Consider the following 18,008-nt stretch of genomic DNA (forward strand, 5'->3'; position numbering starts at 1 on the left):
ATTTGAATTTGGTGGAATCCGTTTGCTAAATCAATTGTCGAGAAATATTAGCAGCGCCCAAGTTTGTCTAACATTTCATCCATTCTTGGGATTGGGTATTTATCATTCACGGTTATCTCATTAAGATTGCGATAATCTACTACAATCTGTATTTTGATTTGCCAAATACGTCACTCTTTTTTGGGACGATCCAAATTGGAGGTGTAGATTTTCTAATAGTTCCCTGTTTAATCATTTCATTTATTGACCTCCTCATCAAAAGTTTGATTGTACTTGTCGTGTTTTCTATATACTGGGTCCTCATGTTTTGCTAAAAGTGAAGTTTTCACTTTCTTTGCACTGAGTATCTTTAAAATCAAACAAACCCCTTTATAAACTTTTCTTCATCGTTTAAATGTTTAAATCTAAACTGATAGTTCATTGTTGATAGCATAATTAAGGGATTGGTTCTTTGATAGAGGTGGATCAAGACATTTTAATGCGGTCTTCTCTTTTTCAATATCTTCATTGATATAGCTTTACTTGCTGCTAGATATTATTTTCCTAACAAAATGTCATAAATATCAAAAAAAAAAGAAAGGAAGCAAACTACTGCAAGCCGAAGTTCATATACCCTTGCAGATATTGCAAGAATTAAATATTTTTGAAAATATTAAAATTATGATTTTGCGTATATGCTTAAAAACATTGAAGCTATGATGATTGGCAGCTCAATTATTAGATAGTTATTTTATATATTTTCATTATTTCTATGGAAGCTATATGATATATAGTCGATTTTTATGAAATTTAAACCGTAATTATAAAATATTTAACCATTACTATATGTTGAAGAACTACAAAAAAAATTAAAAAACATCAAAGTTATAATATTTTTTGTATTTTTTTTCCGCTTGTTCCTATGGGAGCTATATGTTATAGTCGTCCGATTTTGATGAAATTTGAACCGTAATTCGGAAATATTTAACTATTACTATATGTCGAAGAACTAAAAAAAAAATAAAAAAACAACAAAGTTTATTATTTTTTTGTTTATTTTTTCGATTGTTCCTATGGGGGCTATATGCTATAGTCGTCCGATCCGGCTCGTTCCGACTTATATACTACCTGCAATAGAAAGATAACTTTCGGGAAAGTTACATGCAGATAGCCTTAAAACAGAGAGACTAGTTTGCGTACAAACGGACGGACAGACTGACAGACGGACAGACGGACGGACAGACGGACAGTCGGACATGGCTAGATCGATTCGCCTAGTGATGCTGATCAAGAATATGTCTCCTTCACTGCGTTGCAAACTTCTGACTGAAATTATAATACCCTCTGCAAGGGTATAAAAAAATTGTGCAAATAAAATTTTTGTTTGGATGGCCAAATTACTGTTGGTTTAAGTATTACACTGTTATTTAATTTAACAGCTCCATTTATTTTATAAACTTTCAATGTTTCAATTGTTGCATTGTTATCTGTAAAGTTCATTTTCATTATATTAATAGATGACCACGAAACTATCAATCCTTTAAAGTATTTATTATTAATAACCATTTTTTATAGGGGCATTGTTTCTGAGTCCGAGGCAGTTTGATGAATATTTAAAATTGCAATTTGTTCTATTGTTACAATTATTTTTATAAAAAAATTTCCCAAATTCCTACGATTAAGATTTTGGCAAAATGTTTCATACGGATTTGCATCATGGTATCCCAATTCCATAGAAGCAATCTTTAAGTTTTCAATAGTTGTTATATCTTTTTTAGCCAAGGATGTATACAATCTTTCAGCATTGTTGTTTTTTTTTCAGAAAATCTTAATAGTTAATTTTATATATCGGGTTGGTTTCTAAAGCTAATTTGTCATAAATTGTACGTCATTTATCTCTGTTCAGTGATGTAATAACTGATGCTTCCTTTGTATTGTGACTCGTACAGCTTTTTTATTAAGTCTTCATATGGCCTGTGGTCCTTAAATTCCATGATAAGGGCATCTTTCATCTTCTTCCAGTTATTGTCTCCGGATCTTGGGCTGCATCAACCACCAATCTCTCGATGGGTCCGAAGATAACATGTATCTGTCTGACATCCTGAGTCAGTTATAGTTGTTGTATATACTCGATTCTTGTTACAAAGCGGCTTAGATCTCTTGGGGATCAATTGAAGTACGGCAATTCTTTGGTTGGGGTTGGCCTCTGACAATTGTGCAACTGCCAATTGGCAGCCAATTAAAAACTTGAACTATAAGCTTAGTCTTAAAAAATTTTTTTGATTTTTAATTTAACTAGTTATCACATTTTTATATTTGAGAACACCGACTAATTGAGTTTAAGTATTTAACTGAACTGATTCTTAAATCTAATTATCTTGTGGATCAAGAATCGGTTTCCGAAAGCTTTCGATCTTCTGAGTGAGTTAATTGAGTGAACTTTCTATTTCGATTAAGTGAGCTTTGATTTTAATTGAGTGAAAGAGACTTCTTTGTCTTATCTGGTTTACAGGTTTAGAGGAGACGCAATTTGAATATGTCAAAAGTGTGGGAAGGTGCCGTTGGAATTTATGAGCGGCGCGACAATAAATGTTCAGTCTGAGATTTAACATTAACAATTTCCCAGAGCCTTCTGAATTTAGAAATTGTATACTATATCTGAATTTCAAGTTTTGTTTCCTGTTGATGGGGTGACTCTAGAGTAAGATAGGTATAATGTGTGGAAAGGGTGTATAGGTGTGTAGGCATATGCATATTGTGTGAGGGTGTAGATGTGGATATGTCACTATATATGTATAACTTTACTCGTAGAGTAAAGGTGTTTTTTTTTATTCGTTGAAAAGTCTGTAACAGATAGATGTATTTCGACCCTATAAAGTATATATGAGTTAGCATATAACCCAAAGGTGTTGCAAGACCGGATGAAATTTTCCAAATCAGCGGTCTGTAAGCATGAAATACAAAACCCGCGTCGCTAAGTGGTAGGGCAACGCACCGGGCACGAAGCGCTAAGTCAGCGGTCCCACGCTAGTCCCGCTGACCAAGGCGGAAAAGTAATGCAGCGGGCTATGCAGCGGAAGCGAAGAACAAGGTTAGCACTCTGCCCGCTGCCGTCAATTCTGCTGGTCGCTGCCGACTTCAGGCCTTCTGCCCAGATTTCTTGTAAAACATTTAAGTTAGCATTAATTAGTGCTTAACAGACTCGAAAGGAATCCCAACGGACTCCTGGATAAATTTATTTTCAATAAACGGGAGTAGTTCCAAAAAAAGCCAGAATTCTAAACAACCACAATTTAAACCAGAAAACGCTAGTTACAGGCACCGAAACTTTTCACACAAAAATAAGTGCCAAGTGACAAATTCCAAAAAAGAATATAAGGGAAATATAACAGACAAAAGGTAGATACCACAACTCAGGAGCAAGAATACGCCGAAGATTATAAGAAACTGGCTCAAGACAATATAGAGGAACTCAAGGATGATTTACTCCCAACCGAAGATTATAATTTTTTATAAGCCGAAGGGTAGCGGGGAAAACTACTCGACTTCTAATAGATACAGGTGCATAGAAAAATTACATAGAACCTTAGCCAGGTCTGGCACACATTAAAAAAGTGGAGGAACCTTTATTGGTCTCATCGCTCCATGGCGCAACTAAAATGGAAAAATAATGTAAAATAAACCTTTTTAACGAAAATTTGTATTTTTTTATTTACGAAAACTATAAGGAATTCGATGGCATTGTTGGTCTAGATCATTTAAAGAAAGAAAATACTCGAATTGACCTTAGTACCGGTAGGATTGAACACAATTCAGGATCGGAAGAATTGCAATTTGCAAAATACAAGAAAATTATTTCAAGATCAATGATGCGGTTAGAAAAGAATTTAATTTAATGAACTCTTAACCTTAAGGAATTCGATGGCATTGATGGTCTAGATCATTTAAAGAAAGTAAATGCTCGAATTGACCTTAGTACCGGCAGGATTGAACATAATTCAGGATCGGAAGATTTGCAATTTGCTAAATATAAGGATATTAATTTTATCACTTTAAATGTCGATGATGTTCCCAATGCGGTTAGAAAAGAATTTAATTTAATTAATTAATGATCACTAAGAGGGCTGGGGCATTCGCAGACCCTAATCAAGCCCTACCATATAATATAAACACGATAGCAACTATCAGGTCTGGCTGGGAACCCGTGTTTTCTAAGCTATACCATTACCTAATTTGAGTATCTGATTTTGTCAATGCAGAAATTAAACAACTTCTAGAAGCCGGTATCATCTGAAAATCACGATCACCTTACAAGAATGCCGTGTGGGTTTTTGATAAAAAAAAGGGCACGAGGAAAGTGGCAACAAGAAAAAACGCCTCGTTATCGATTTTAGGAAACTAAATCAGAAAACGATTGACGATAAATATTTCTACTATACTGGCATATATGGGAAAGACCCAGTCATTTACAACATTGTACCTTAAATCAGGTTTTCACCAAATCGACTTGGCAGAGATAGATAGGGAGAAAACCGTCTTCTTTGTTAATAACGAAACATATGAGTTCTGTAGATTACCTTTTGGACTCAAGAATGCACCCAGCATTTTCCAAACAACTAAAGAAGATCATTTTAGGGAAATAAACTGGTTTCTTAAAAGCTTATATGAAGCCGAAATTATTTTTATGGAGTAATGACCATCAACAAAAAAATACGAATGCCCTAATAAAACGCTGGAAATCTTCTATTGACGACCATTGTCTACAAACCAAGCAAACAAAATGTTGTAGCCGATGCCCTCTCACGACAGAAAGCGAATCCCTTACCATTCATAGCGAATATTCACTCACCTACACTACAGAGTCAGTAGATAAACTAGTAAATAGTTTCCGTAATCAGATGTTCATTGAAGAAGCAGACTTCCCATCTAATAGAACCTTTATTGTATTCAAGGAAAAACACGGCATATTGTTCGTTTTTCCGACCGTGAAACTCTTATAGCAACACTATTAGACGTAGTAAGAGCGGATGTCGTTAATGCCATTCGTTGCGAACTGCCAATTCTTGCTTTTATTCAGCATAAACTAATCGAGGCAATCAGAACGTAAGTAATATGAAATAAGAAATAGTAACTTTAGAGCATAATATAGGCCATCGAGCAGCTCAAGAGATTCTGCGAGACTATTTTTTCCCAAAGATGATTCGGTGAGCAACGGAGGTTGTAAAATTTATTCAATGGCAAAGTACAACCGTCACACCGTCAACAGTCGGCCAAACGCCGATACCCTGTTATCCAGAAGAAATTCTCTATAAAGACATATTTTCAACAGATGGAAAACTCTTTTTCACATGTATTGATAAATTTTCTAAGTTCGCTATTGTACATCCGATCGCAGCCAGAGCATTCCCAATTTTAAGTATTGTGAATTTTTTCCTAACACACAAACAATTTACTGTGACAATGAAAAATCATTAAACTCCGAGACTATTAAGTTAATATTGCACAGCACCTCGAGCGAACAGGTCGAAAGATTACACAGCACCCTTAAATACAATAGAACTATCCACTCAGTGACTAATAAAACGCCTATAAAAATTATACACTCTAGATCTGCAGAATTCGAATCCGAGATTAGTACAAAAATTCAGCAGGTCCAGGAAAAAAGCTTTAACCACATAAACAAAAACAGGTCTTACGTAAGTTATCAGGTCGGCGACAAGGTTTGCATGAAATCAAACAAGCGCCTGGGAAACAAACTATCTCTCCTATTCTTGGAGGATGTAATTGAACCAGACCTTGGGACGACAGTTCTTATTAAAGGAAGGATAAGGAAAATTTAAAATAACGATTCTTCTAGACTTAATTTTAAATTTAGATTTTGGTTCTTTTCTTCTTTCTTGTTTCAGGTTAACGCTTTGGACTTTTATTCTGACTATGACCTTTTCGATGACCGCTGCCTTAAAAATAAACTCGGACAACATACCGGAAATAGATGGAGACGTCACAATCTGTGAGGAATTTTGGTATATACATTACTTCATATGAACTTTACTCACTCGAAACAAAGACTACAATTGACGCTTTTACACAGGACCACATGAGATGGATATTGACCGTGGACGTCGGACGGATAGATTCTTTGGTGGGTACTTTAAAAGTTCATAATAGGAATGCACGCAGCATTAGGATTAGCCCTAATGGCAATTGCAGGTAACCCAGACTTCGATGACTGGGAACCGATCAAAATTTGAACAGAAAAAATAAATTGAATCAGGTAGAAATGAATTCTAGAGTACAAACTCGTTTAAACGAATTAACCAAATCAATAAACGCAGTCTACAAATCAGATGAATAGACAAAAGTCACATTTTCGAAATAATCTTGGCCCAAAATAGAACTATAATAAATGATCTAGAAAATTTAAAATTCTTAATAACATTATCAGAAGCAAACTTAATAAACCCAGCAATTCTGAATGAAATTGATATTAAAGCAATAAATCACGAAAGGCTCACAAATTTTAGCTTTATCGATCTTTTAAAGGTATCCCAGATAAAAGCATTTAAAAATAATGATAAAATACAGTTCATCATAAAATACCTCAAAACTAAATTAGTATCTAAGAAACCTCTATCGATGGTGACCCACGTTAATATCACGGGCTACAGAGAACAGATGAGCCTGCCTTTCCTTTACGAGGCCTGAAAAATCTACAACACATCGAGCGTCTTGAAGAAGAAATTCTAACGGAGCCATCTTAACTAGCGGTATTACTTTGGTGATTGATTGGCGTAATCACCAAACTCTGAAGATGTCCGAGAACAACCTTAATTTAAAGGAGGGAGAGTTTGTATGGAACCCAAAGGTCTTGCAAGACCGGATGAAATTCTACAAATCAGCGGTCTGTAAGAATAAACTACAAAACCCTAGTCGCTGAGTGGTAGGGCAACGCACCGGGCACGAGGCGCTAAGTCAGCAGTCCCACGCTAGTCCCGCTGACCAAGGCGGAAAAGTAATGCAGCGGGCTATGCTGCGGACGTGAAGTACAAGGTTAGCATTCAGACAGCGTAAGCCAAAAATCTGATGATTTTTTAAGGTTGCATATTTTATTTATTTGTTTTTGAAAAATCCTAAGGAATACGAATTTCCTAGGAAAGTTCCAAAATTATTTAATAATTTCTTGACCATTAAATATAAAAGTGTTTGTTTCCCAGTTAGTCCTGGACAGGGGATTAACGTTTATAAACGCACGTTTTAAGCTGACTTTAGCTACGTTTTTACCCGCAACACTATAATTTTAGAGATACGCTATAACGCCGTTGCTAGGAGCCGCCAATTGACTCTCCAAATCTATTTTTGAAATATGAAACCGTTTTCTGCTTTGCATAAAATAGCCTACCTGTAAGGACCAATCTCCAGTTTGCTTGTTGTAAATTGAAGTAAATCTCTGATCCGAAGTATATGTGCTCTCAGAAACAGTTAGTAGGTGTAAGTCTCTATGGCGTATCCATGACACCTATTTAAAAATATACCTTGATATTATTTATATTATTAATTATGCACGGAACAAATTTAAGATATTGTCATAGTTTTAGGTATGGTAGTTTAATTTATTCTTATTTGAGGTTAATATTAGTGTATCAAAGCAAGTATTTTTAAAATGAATATATAGTGAAACTATTAAGGGCATCATTGAAGTATTTAAAAAAGAATGAGAGTGTGAGTAAAGAAGTAATTTTTAACTAAAGCATATACCAATCTATATTTAGTAACTGATGAAAATTGAGAGCAGAAAAGCAACAATATTAAGTTATAATGCTGTCCACTCAACTTTACCGTTTTGTTTCCAAGATTTTTTATGCGACAGTTCAGATGACCTGTTTTTCCAACTAAAGAAGTAACATTTTTTGTTGCAGACGTATCAAAATAAGGACCTCTGCTCAGGCCTCTGCTAAATTGTACAATGTACTCATCACTTAGGAGATATTGGTTTGCCATTGTCACTTTCTCTTCTGAATTTGTTGTGCAAGCTTCCCTTAAAATTACTAAGAAAGTAATTACATTTTTGTCTTAAAACTGTTTTTAACTACTTACAAATACTTATAAATAAACGTAAGTTCAAAAAAATTGTCATTTTTAATGCGATTATTTGCCAAACATTATACAATGAACGCGAATTAATGTTCGTAGATTTATGCGTTTTACATTTATTATATTAATCATGCGCAAAACGCATGCGCAATATGGATACATTATATACATACAATTCGTAAAAATGCCAAAACCTAGGTGATACCATACTGTCCTTTTTGCAATTTTTTAATATATTTTAAAGTTAAGCCTAGTACTCAGATCATCAGACTATCAGTCAGCTGGGCTTGTTAACCATATTTAATCATTATCAATACTGTAAATGTATATATACATATATGTAATATTTTACAATGTGATATTATAAATAACCATTTCCATAAACGCTTTCAGCTATATTTTGGTACGCTTTTAATAAAAGTCAACATTGTATTATTGTAGTTCATTTTTATGATTTTTTGGGTTTTTTCGTCCATTTTTTGATTCGAAAAATGCTATGCTCTGCCGACTCCAATATCAAACAAGAAAGGAAGCAAACTTCAGCAAGCCGAAGTTCATATACCCTTGCAGCTATTGCAAGAATTAAATAATTTTGTAAACATTAAAATTAAGATTTACTTACATATATGTTTAAAAACATTAAAGCTATGATGATTTGCAGCTCAATTATTAGATAGTTATTATATATTTTTATATTATATCAATGGGAGTTATATAATATAATCGTCCGATTTTGATGAAATTTAAACCGTAATTCTGAAATATTTAACCATTACTATATGTCGAAGAACTTATAAAAGAATTGAAAAACGGCAAAGTTATAATTTTTATTGTATTTTTTTCCGATTGTTCCTATGGGGGCTATATGATATAGTCGTCCGATTTTGATGAAATATAAACCGTAATTCTGAAATATTTAACCATTACTATATGACGAAGAAATAAAAAAAAAATTAAGAAACAGAAAAGTTATAATTTTTTTCGTCCGATCCGGCTCGTTCCGACTTATATACTACCTGCAATAGAAAGACAACTTTTGGGAAAGTTTCAGGCAGATAGCTTTAAAACTGAAAGATCAGTTTGCATAGAAGCGGACGGACAGACGGACGAACAGACGGACATGGCTAGATCGAGTCTGCTAGCGATCCTGATCAAGAATACTTTATAGGGTCGGAGATGTCTCCTTTACTGCGTTGCAAACTTCTGACTGAAATTATAATACCCTCTGCAAGGGTATAAAAATACTCTTTTTTCCTTACGCCGGGTCCTTGCTTACGTTCACACAGAGAAATCTGGCAATAGTTTGCAATTTTCTGGTATTTTTTCGTCGATCTGAGTACCGGGGTGATTATACGTGTTTACATTTATTATATTAACCATGCGCAAAACGCATGCGCAATTTGAATACATTATATACATGTAATTCATAAAAATGCCAAAACCTAGTTGTTACCATACTATTCTTTTTGCAATTTTTTAAATTTAAGCCTAGTAAGTTTCGTCCGCGTAAAAAGTTTATTCTTATCCTGACCGAAGTTTTGGTCTTACGGTCTTACTGTCAGCTGGGGTTGTTGACAAACGGAAACCAATTCAAATTTAACCCGCCAGCTTGCAAGAATATTTAATCAAAAGTGACAAATAAATGGATCGGGAATATTTTGATGTTAACAATGTATTATTGTAGTACATTTTGTTGAGTTTCTTGGGTTTTTCCGTCCATTTTTTGATCCGACAACGACTTGCTCTGCCAACTCGAATTTCAAATAAATTAAATTTTTTATTTCCTACGCCGGGGCCTGGCGTACGTTCTCCCAGAGAGGGAGAACGCATAACTGCCAGAATAGCAAGAAAGAACGCAAAATTCGGCAAGCCGAAGTTCATATACCCTTGCAGCTATTGCAAGGATTAAATATTTTTGAAAACAATAAAATTATGATTTACTTGTGTATATGTTTAAAAACATTGAAGCTATGATGATTTGCATTCCAATTATTAGATATTTATTTTATATATTTGTATTATTTCAATGGGAGCTATATGATATAGTCGTCCGATTTTGATGAAATTTAAACCGTAATTCTAAAATGTTTAACCATTACTATGTATATGTCGAAGAACTAAAAAAAAAATTAAAAAAAGCAAGTTATAATTGTTTTTAATTTATTTTTTCGATTGTTCCTATGGGAGCTATATGCTATAGTCGTCCGATCTGGTTCGTTCCGAGTTATATAACCCTGCGATAGAAAGACAACTTTTAAGGTAGATAGATAGATTCAGATAGCTTTAAAACTGAGAGACTAGTTTGCGTAGAAACGGACGGACAGACGGACATGGCTAGATCGACTCGCCTAGTGATGCTGATCAAGAATATATATACTTTATAGGGTCGGAGATGTCTCCTTCACTGCGTTGCAAACTTCTGACTGAAATTATAATACCCTCTGCAAGGGTATAAAAATGGTAAGCACTGCTGGAGAGTTTGTTATACCAAAAGGTACAAACAGGAACTCATACTGGCCACTTTGAGTAACGAACGATGTATACTTTTGGGATTCTGCCGAAACAGGCACATGAAAGAAACCATTATTCAAATCTAATGTTGTGAAAACCTCTCCTCCTTGAAATTTCACGATCACGCAATCCATGCGAGCAGTTGGGAAATAATCTCGGATAATCTTCTCAATTTTCTTGCGATAATTGCAACACAAGCGCTTTTTCCTATTCTTCTTATTAACAAGAAGCACCGGCGAAACAAACTCGAATACACTAGGCTTAATTATCCCTTCATCTAGCCATTCTTGAACCTAATCATCGACGATTTTCTGATTGCAATATGCCAAACATATCGGATGTTGGAAAACACGCAACTCATTTGCTAGCAAATGAGAAGTGAGATTTCGTTTTGGTTTGTAGTCCTCAATCATGAGCTCAAGTTCTGACACTACTTTACGACTCAAATCGACTTCCGAAAATGCATTACAGTCTTCCAATCTTATCATGCACAAGCTCTCAAACTCGGTAATTAGCTGCACACAATAACTTTGAATAATCTGGCTGTCGACCGCTGCTCTCTTAGTATCCTTTTGCACACTAGGAACCATTAACAAAAAAATATGGAACCGGACCTTCATATCCACTATGTCTAAGTTTGTTGAGCCTAAAATTGCGTCAAACTTGACGTTCCCATTAGGAATAACATGAAACTCGACCGACATGTAAGTCCCTCTGTAATAAAACTGTCAAACGTAAGCACCTGACTCTCACCGATTCCTGTTAAGACACATTGACGAACCATCAGAGCACAAACTCCTACACCTAATTTTATGAACACACGCCTACGCATCAAACACAATTCGGTTCCTGAATCAACAAGTTCTTTGAATTCTGAATTCATGCAGATCACAGTTTTCAGTTACAGGCTCAAAGAAAAGGATGCACGTGATGGCAAAGCCATTTTATACATTTTTATACTCTACGATATTTGTAGCACTTTCTCCCTGGACCGGCCCTTCTGCTCTACACTGCGCTGCGCGTTGTCCTGACTGATCGCACTTAAACCATCTACCATTTACCGGACAGTCTTTCTTCGACGAATATCCACACCTGAAACACGTTGTAGCTTTAAATCCTTTAAGTTCCTAGCCTGACACAACATCCCTAGCGTCATCCTTAAAAACGAAACTCTACCCTCAACATCTTTCAAAGTAAACCACCATCTTCCCTGCCTTTCAAATCCCATGCCTTGAGGATTTAAAGTGGTTTTTGCGGACACCGATAATTCACCATTTTCACCACTATTTTTCGTTTCTGACTCACCCTTCTTATTCACTCCAAAGCGGGTCAATAATCTCTGTTGCAATTCCGCTTTCAATCCAGTCTTACCCAAGTGCAACTCCGACAACTTCCGACGTAATTCTTCAACTGCAGACAAATGTAGGGGTTTTCTTTGCTACTGTGAGCGTTTCAGCCCGAGTTACTGCTAAATCTTAACAACCATTTATGTTCCCCCACCAGCAGGGTTTCCGGTTCGCAACCGTAACCTCAAGTAGGTTAAACCAAATCAAAACCGTAACCGTAGCCAAAACTGGAACTGGAACCGATATAATACGTTTTTGCTTAACCTGAACCGTAACCAAAATATATAGCAACCGTTACCGATACCTAAACATTACTCCCAGTTCTGTAAAAATGTGTTCCCTAAAAATACATAAGTACACGTCTTGACCATTTAATATGTAGGATCCTGCATATGTTTTTCTTTTAGAAGATTTTTCCTACAATACGTATTATTGAAAATAAAAGAAGAAAAACCAAAAACCATTCAAATTCCGACTTAAAACTTTAAACGTAAGACAAACTTAAGCTTAATGTGAAAAAAGTGTGAATGAGCAACTAATATTAATTTTTTTTATAAAAAGTATTTGCTAAACGTTAGTATGTAAATAAGTACTAGTAATAAATTCAAAGCTTTCAGAAAAGCTTGAGGGAACAGCGATGTCAGCATAGCAAAGGAGGAGCCAAGAATTTATTTATGAGAAGCTTACGCAAAAAAATATCTCCGCTGCACACTCTACAATTTTTAATAGATTAGATTAATAGATCAATTAATTTTAGCCTTGATGAGTAAGGTGGCAAACGACCGCCGGGTCCCAATTCAGCTGAGAGCAAATAATAAAAATTGCTTTTGGATTGTCTCCATTAATTTTTTTTGTCACTAAATCGAACCCTGGAAATGTACAGAGTTTTTGTTGTATACGATTCATCAAACTCCTTGGCCCAACGTTTTATGAAGACTACAAAACCCTTAGATTTATTAATGGTGACAGAAATATGACTTTTGAAACATAACTTGATATCGAATAGGACACCCAGATCAGTTCATTGCGTAATACGTTCTAGAGTAGAGTTTCCAGGCGTGGTTAAGAAGCAACCAGTTATTTTAACACCATTGATCATTGTAATTGATCAATGTCAGACTGTAGGCGAAGGTATGACATTTGGTCAGAGAATGATAGGCAAATTTGTACGCCGTCCGTAAATGACAATACTTTTTTCGTTAATAAAAAGAACGAATCGTAGCGGCCCAGATGACTTCCTTGGGGGACACAAGAAAACACATTTACGACAGTAGAAAGTTGGTTATTGAAAGAACACGTTGAGTTCTGTTTGAAAGATAGGCCGAAATCGACTTAAGTAAATTTGGTACAGACCTAGGAAGGGATGCCTTTCTGAAGTCAGTAAAAAGAATGCAGAAGAATTGATGGAGGCACACATATGTTGAAGTTGCAAATGACCAACTGCTCGAAAAGCTTAGGTATGGCAGAAAGTTTGTCTATACCACAATAATTTTTGACATCGGACCTTTTACCTAGTAAAAGATTCATTCCAAATTCTAGTGAATTGTAGAGATTGTAGAGAGTAGGTTTACTGAAAAAAATTGCAAAAGAAAAGATATGTTTAAATAGTTCAGTTCGGATGTGTTAATAGATAGTTGAGGGGTATGCGTTCGATTTTCATTTAGAATTTACAAAGGAGTAAAAATGTTTCGGTTCATCACGAAGGTTTTCTCTACATTGAGCGATGTAGCAATCATAACCAAGCTTAGAATCATTTATAAACAGGGCACGTTTCGTGGCTTATTTGAAAAATCCCTTGTAAAGTTGGTTTTAAAATATTTTTTATACAATCCCGATGTTTTATTTTTGGGGTAGGACAAGTGCCTATTGAACCATGGGGGTTTAGATGTGTCACTCAACGATACTTCAGGATATGTCAAATTAAAGGATGGCACCGCAGCCTCTAGATCACTACATGATTTTAATGTGGACCAATCAATAGCATTTAAATGCTGGTGTAAACCGACAAAATTGGCATTGCGGAAACATTTCACACGTAAGGCCGACTAAGTCTGAATTTCTGCAGCAATCTAAACATTTAACAACAAGGTGGGATGGTAGGGGTCTTCTGGTACAGAAAAGGGAGGGCTTCAGAGGATATTGTTGAAAGTGTCGTTACTAACACAGATTAAATCAAGAAGTCGGTTCATATGGCTCGTAACAAAGATTATCTGGCCCAAAGACGCGTCAGTCAGGCCGTCGATAAACTCGTGCTGACTTTCGGCAAAAAGGAGATTGTCCATTGAAAAAATCCAAGACACGTTAGGTATGCCTAAATCGCCCATTATAATAAGGTGGTCCTCATCGGCAATAGAAGAGGATACTGACAGGTGTATTAAAAAGAGAGAAGTATCAGATCTATTTAGAACGTAAGAGCAGTTCTATAGGTAACAAACTTATCAACGAATATTTCATGATCGGAAACCTAAGTTAAAGCAATGACGGGACTTGGGATTTTTCTTTTCGGTGACTCGGTGATCTTAGGACCAAGAAACTGAGATTCCACTTCCAGGAATTTGTCATTCATAGCGTTGAAAAGTTTACGAACTTCAATAAATCCAGTCCTAGTTCATCTCATGAACATACTCATTTCATCTGTCATCTCGCGACATGACGTGGTGGACCAGTTAAACCAACTCTTTTAGGTATTTTTATTTTTTTTTTAAATTATTTATTTTTTTATTTATTACATTAATGATAGCAAATATCTGTCAACATAAATATAGTACTCGACTCACACCAAGTGGGAGGGGGAAAGGACAGGTGAGTTAGGATGTTTGTTACAATTAAATTAATAGAGCATTCAGAAAATATGAAAAAATACATTTCGTTATATTGCGAACATAAAACGTGAAATGGATCATGTACCTCGAAATTCGACTTACAAATATCAAGGGCAATAGGTCGAAAGTGACGAGTAGACCCTTAAAGGGATGGAGAACCGTATTTGACCCAGTAGGTAGCTTGAATGTACAAGTCCAGTAATTAATTTGTGAAGGAACGAGACACTATGGCACATCCGACGATCCTTGAGGGAGGACAGGTTCAGTAGACGCAGTGTATCCAAGTAAGATGGTAGGTGACGATGTGTATCCCAGTTCAAACCACGGAAAGCAAACAAAAGGAACTGTTTCTGTACCGATTCTATAAGGTCCTAATAATTGGTATATTGAGGAGACCAAACACACGAGCAGTATTCAATAATTGGACAAACCAAGGAAGTGTATAAATGTTTCGTAGTATAGGGGTCCTCAAAATCCTAGGACCAACGTTTAACAAAGGCACAAACCCCTTTTGCTTTACTAACCATAATGCCAATGTGATCAGATAAGTTTAAGTTGTGGTTAAATAACACTCCAAGGTCTGTTACGAAATTTATGCGTTCAAGATCATTCGACCCAATAGAATATAAAGTGAGGAGAAGCCTCTTCCGATAAAAGCACATAAAGTTAGATTTCGAGTTGTTTAAAAACAGCAAATTCTGGATGCACCAAGAATGCAGATTGTTCAGATCGGCTACTGAAGTCCGCAAAAATTACATCAGTTTGATAGTTATTTTTGAAAGCGCTTCTGATGACTGAGATAAATTCAAAAATATTTGCAGTCGTTAACCTTCGTTTCTTAAAGCCATGCTGAGTTGGGACATTACTGAGCTGCATTGCTGCTGTAGCTGAGCGTTAATAATCTGTTCAAGAAGCTTGGGAATCGCGCTCAGTTTTTAATGTCCGATTTGCTTGCCTTTTTATGAAGTGGAATGATAAAAGATTCCTTCCAAACTTCAGGGAAATACGAGCGTAGGAGGGATATCTGAAAAAATTTGGAAAATGGTTTACACAAAGCATTTTTTTTATAACACAGCTCGGTACAATATCAGAGCCCGAAGAGAAAGACGTCTTGATTGCTTGCAGATTTTGTAAAACATCATCCTCACTAATTAGGAGAATTCGAATTAGCAAATGCGTAGAACTGCTTTGGTTTGACTTGGAATTTTATTCTGCAACGACTTAGGTAACTATTGTAACATTCTGAATTGTGGACTAAGAAAGTTGAACCAGCAATTAGATACCTCGAATGGTCAACTTGCAGATTGGTTCTCCTAAATTTCTTAAAACGTCTGGACATGCAGATTTTCAGGAATGAGAGTCTATGAGAGAACCATCATCGTTTGAATCCATAAAAGACCAATCGAGTTCCAACAAATGCCTATTCATTTAGCTCTTCGAAAACAGCGAAAAGATTCTGGTTTCGGGACATGACAATAATGGAGCTGATTGCTCCAATCCCGCTTTCGGGGATGTCAGGGAGGTTAAAGTCGCCCATAAAAATAAAATGATAGTTATAGCCGAAGGTTCAATAAATACTCTGTATTTGAGCCAAATGCTGAATGTAGATGCTAAGATGCTTGATTTCTAGAAAATATTTCGCAGTCACACAAAGAGGAATTAAGCCACGTTTGGGTAAAAGCAATCACATTGTCATCGAAGGAGACACTGTTGACGTGCAGTTTACACAATAAGCTGCGAATATTTTGGTAGTGTATGGAAAAAGAATTTATCATTTTGTGGAACGTTGGATAAAGGAATCTGAGGCCCATGGACCAGAGGATTAAGCATGTTTACGTACTCGTGAATAATAATATGTTCAGGCCATATAGAAACATCGAGTGCCTTATTAAGATGTTCCTCAGGAAATGGAATTTCAAACGAATATAATTCACGTTTTTGCTTAAACTTGAACTTTAAGACGGTTAGTTTGGCTCGAGAAACATTCAGTTTGCTGCTCATGAAATTTTTGACTTCATCCTTAGAATTTAAATTAAATCAAAAGCCCAACTCTGACGTTGAAGCCAGCTCCAGCGCACTTAACATGCGAACAGTTATCACATAGCCACCATATGAGGTAGGTTTCGCCGCTAATAATGTCATTATACTTGCATTTTCTGGCAGTGCAAGCGATGGTCATTTTGGTTAAGACTCAGGTCACTGTGGACTGACAAGAAGAGGGGAGTTTGGGTGTAGTTTGTGAGCGTCAGAAGCAGCAGCAGTGCGGGGAAACGGTCGAATAAGAGCCTCGAGCGTAAGCGAGAAAAGACGGACAGCAGTGGTGATGAGAGCGATCAGCAGTAAGCGCTTAACAGCAGCAGGGCAGATACCGTAGAGCGATCGAATGTAAGCGTTAAGAAAACCAAGTGTATCGAATGCAGCTTCTTGTGAATGTGCACGGGAGTGCAATGTCACAAACAGCACCAAAACTATAGGACTAGCGGTAAACGCTGACCAAGCCGAGCAATACGAAAAACATTCAATTAGCAGCTTGTTTTAATTTAATATATAGTTATTAACTATCAACTTTTCCAAATAGCTCGTATTTATGTAGGTAGCAGCGATACTGTCAGAGTGTAAGATAACTGAGCTATGCAAAATAGGTATAATCTAAAAAAACACGGTTTGAAAGAGGTGCGTCGTAATACACGTCCGATTAGATGAAGCTCTCTGCGATATTATTTTTAATCAATAATAAAAAAATTAAAAGTTAAAAGAACAACGAAAGGTGACAGCACATGGCTCAGATCAGTATATTCGGTCATTCGATGGGGTCTATAAATACAACAGATTAACATTTTTGACTTGAAACTAGGATCTACGACTTCCAGAAACAAATATTCAACTCTACCTTCGATCGGTTTTGATTTAATAAGCTTTGAAGTGTATTTGTTGCTTACAAAAATCGCCACACCACCTGCGTGTTTTAATCTGTCGGACCTATGCAACACGTAGCAACAACATTCAAAAGGGACGTCACTGCAGCCACTTACAAACCATGTTTCTCAAACACATACTATATCAACATTTGATCCTACAAAAAGTTTCCTAAACTCATCCATTTTTCTGACCAAGCTTTGAGCATTTATGTGGACAACCTTCAGACCAACTTTCTGTTTACACAGAATTCTCAGCAGACTGCTCGCTGTTGCATTATTTGTATTGACCTGCATTAATGGTGGGGAATAAGGTAAATTGGGAAACGCACATATGAATTGAG

The 18,008-nt window shown here is 36.0% G+C and overlaps 1 protein-coding gene across 9 annotated transcripts in view; it reads right to left on the reverse strand.

Annotated features, from left to right (window-relative positions):
• The window catches only part of LOC108137776 (protein CEPU-1), a 353,380-nt gene extending 345,160 nt beyond the window's left edge, over nt 1–8,220 (reverse strand). For 8 of the 9 annotated variants that reach the window (XM_041710769.1, XM_041710845.1, XM_041710806.1 and 5 more), the window contains exons 1-3: nt 8,074–8,220; nt 7,816–8,024; nt 7,379–7,495 (exon numbers count right to left, since the gene is read on the reverse strand). In XM_041710769.1, coding sequence (XP_041566703.1) covers nt 7,379–7,495; nt 7,816–8,024; nt 8,074–8,113 — 366 coding nt within the window. In that variant the 5' untranslated portion in view covers nt 8,114–8,220. The remainder of the gene's footprint in view (nt 1–7,378; nt 7,496–7,815; nt 8,025–8,073) is intronic. The other variant, XM_041710775.1, reaches the window with a different exon arrangement.
• Between the last annotated feature and the right edge of the window lie 9,788 nt (nt 8,221–18,008).

Source organism: Drosophila elegans, unplaced genomic scaffold, assembly GCF_018152505.1.
Source record: "Drosophila elegans isolate 14027-0461.03 unplaced genomic scaffold, ASM1815250v1 contig_1, whole genome shotgun sequence".
NCBI lineage: Eukaryota > Metazoa > Arthropoda > Insecta > Diptera > Drosophilidae > Drosophila > Drosophila elegans.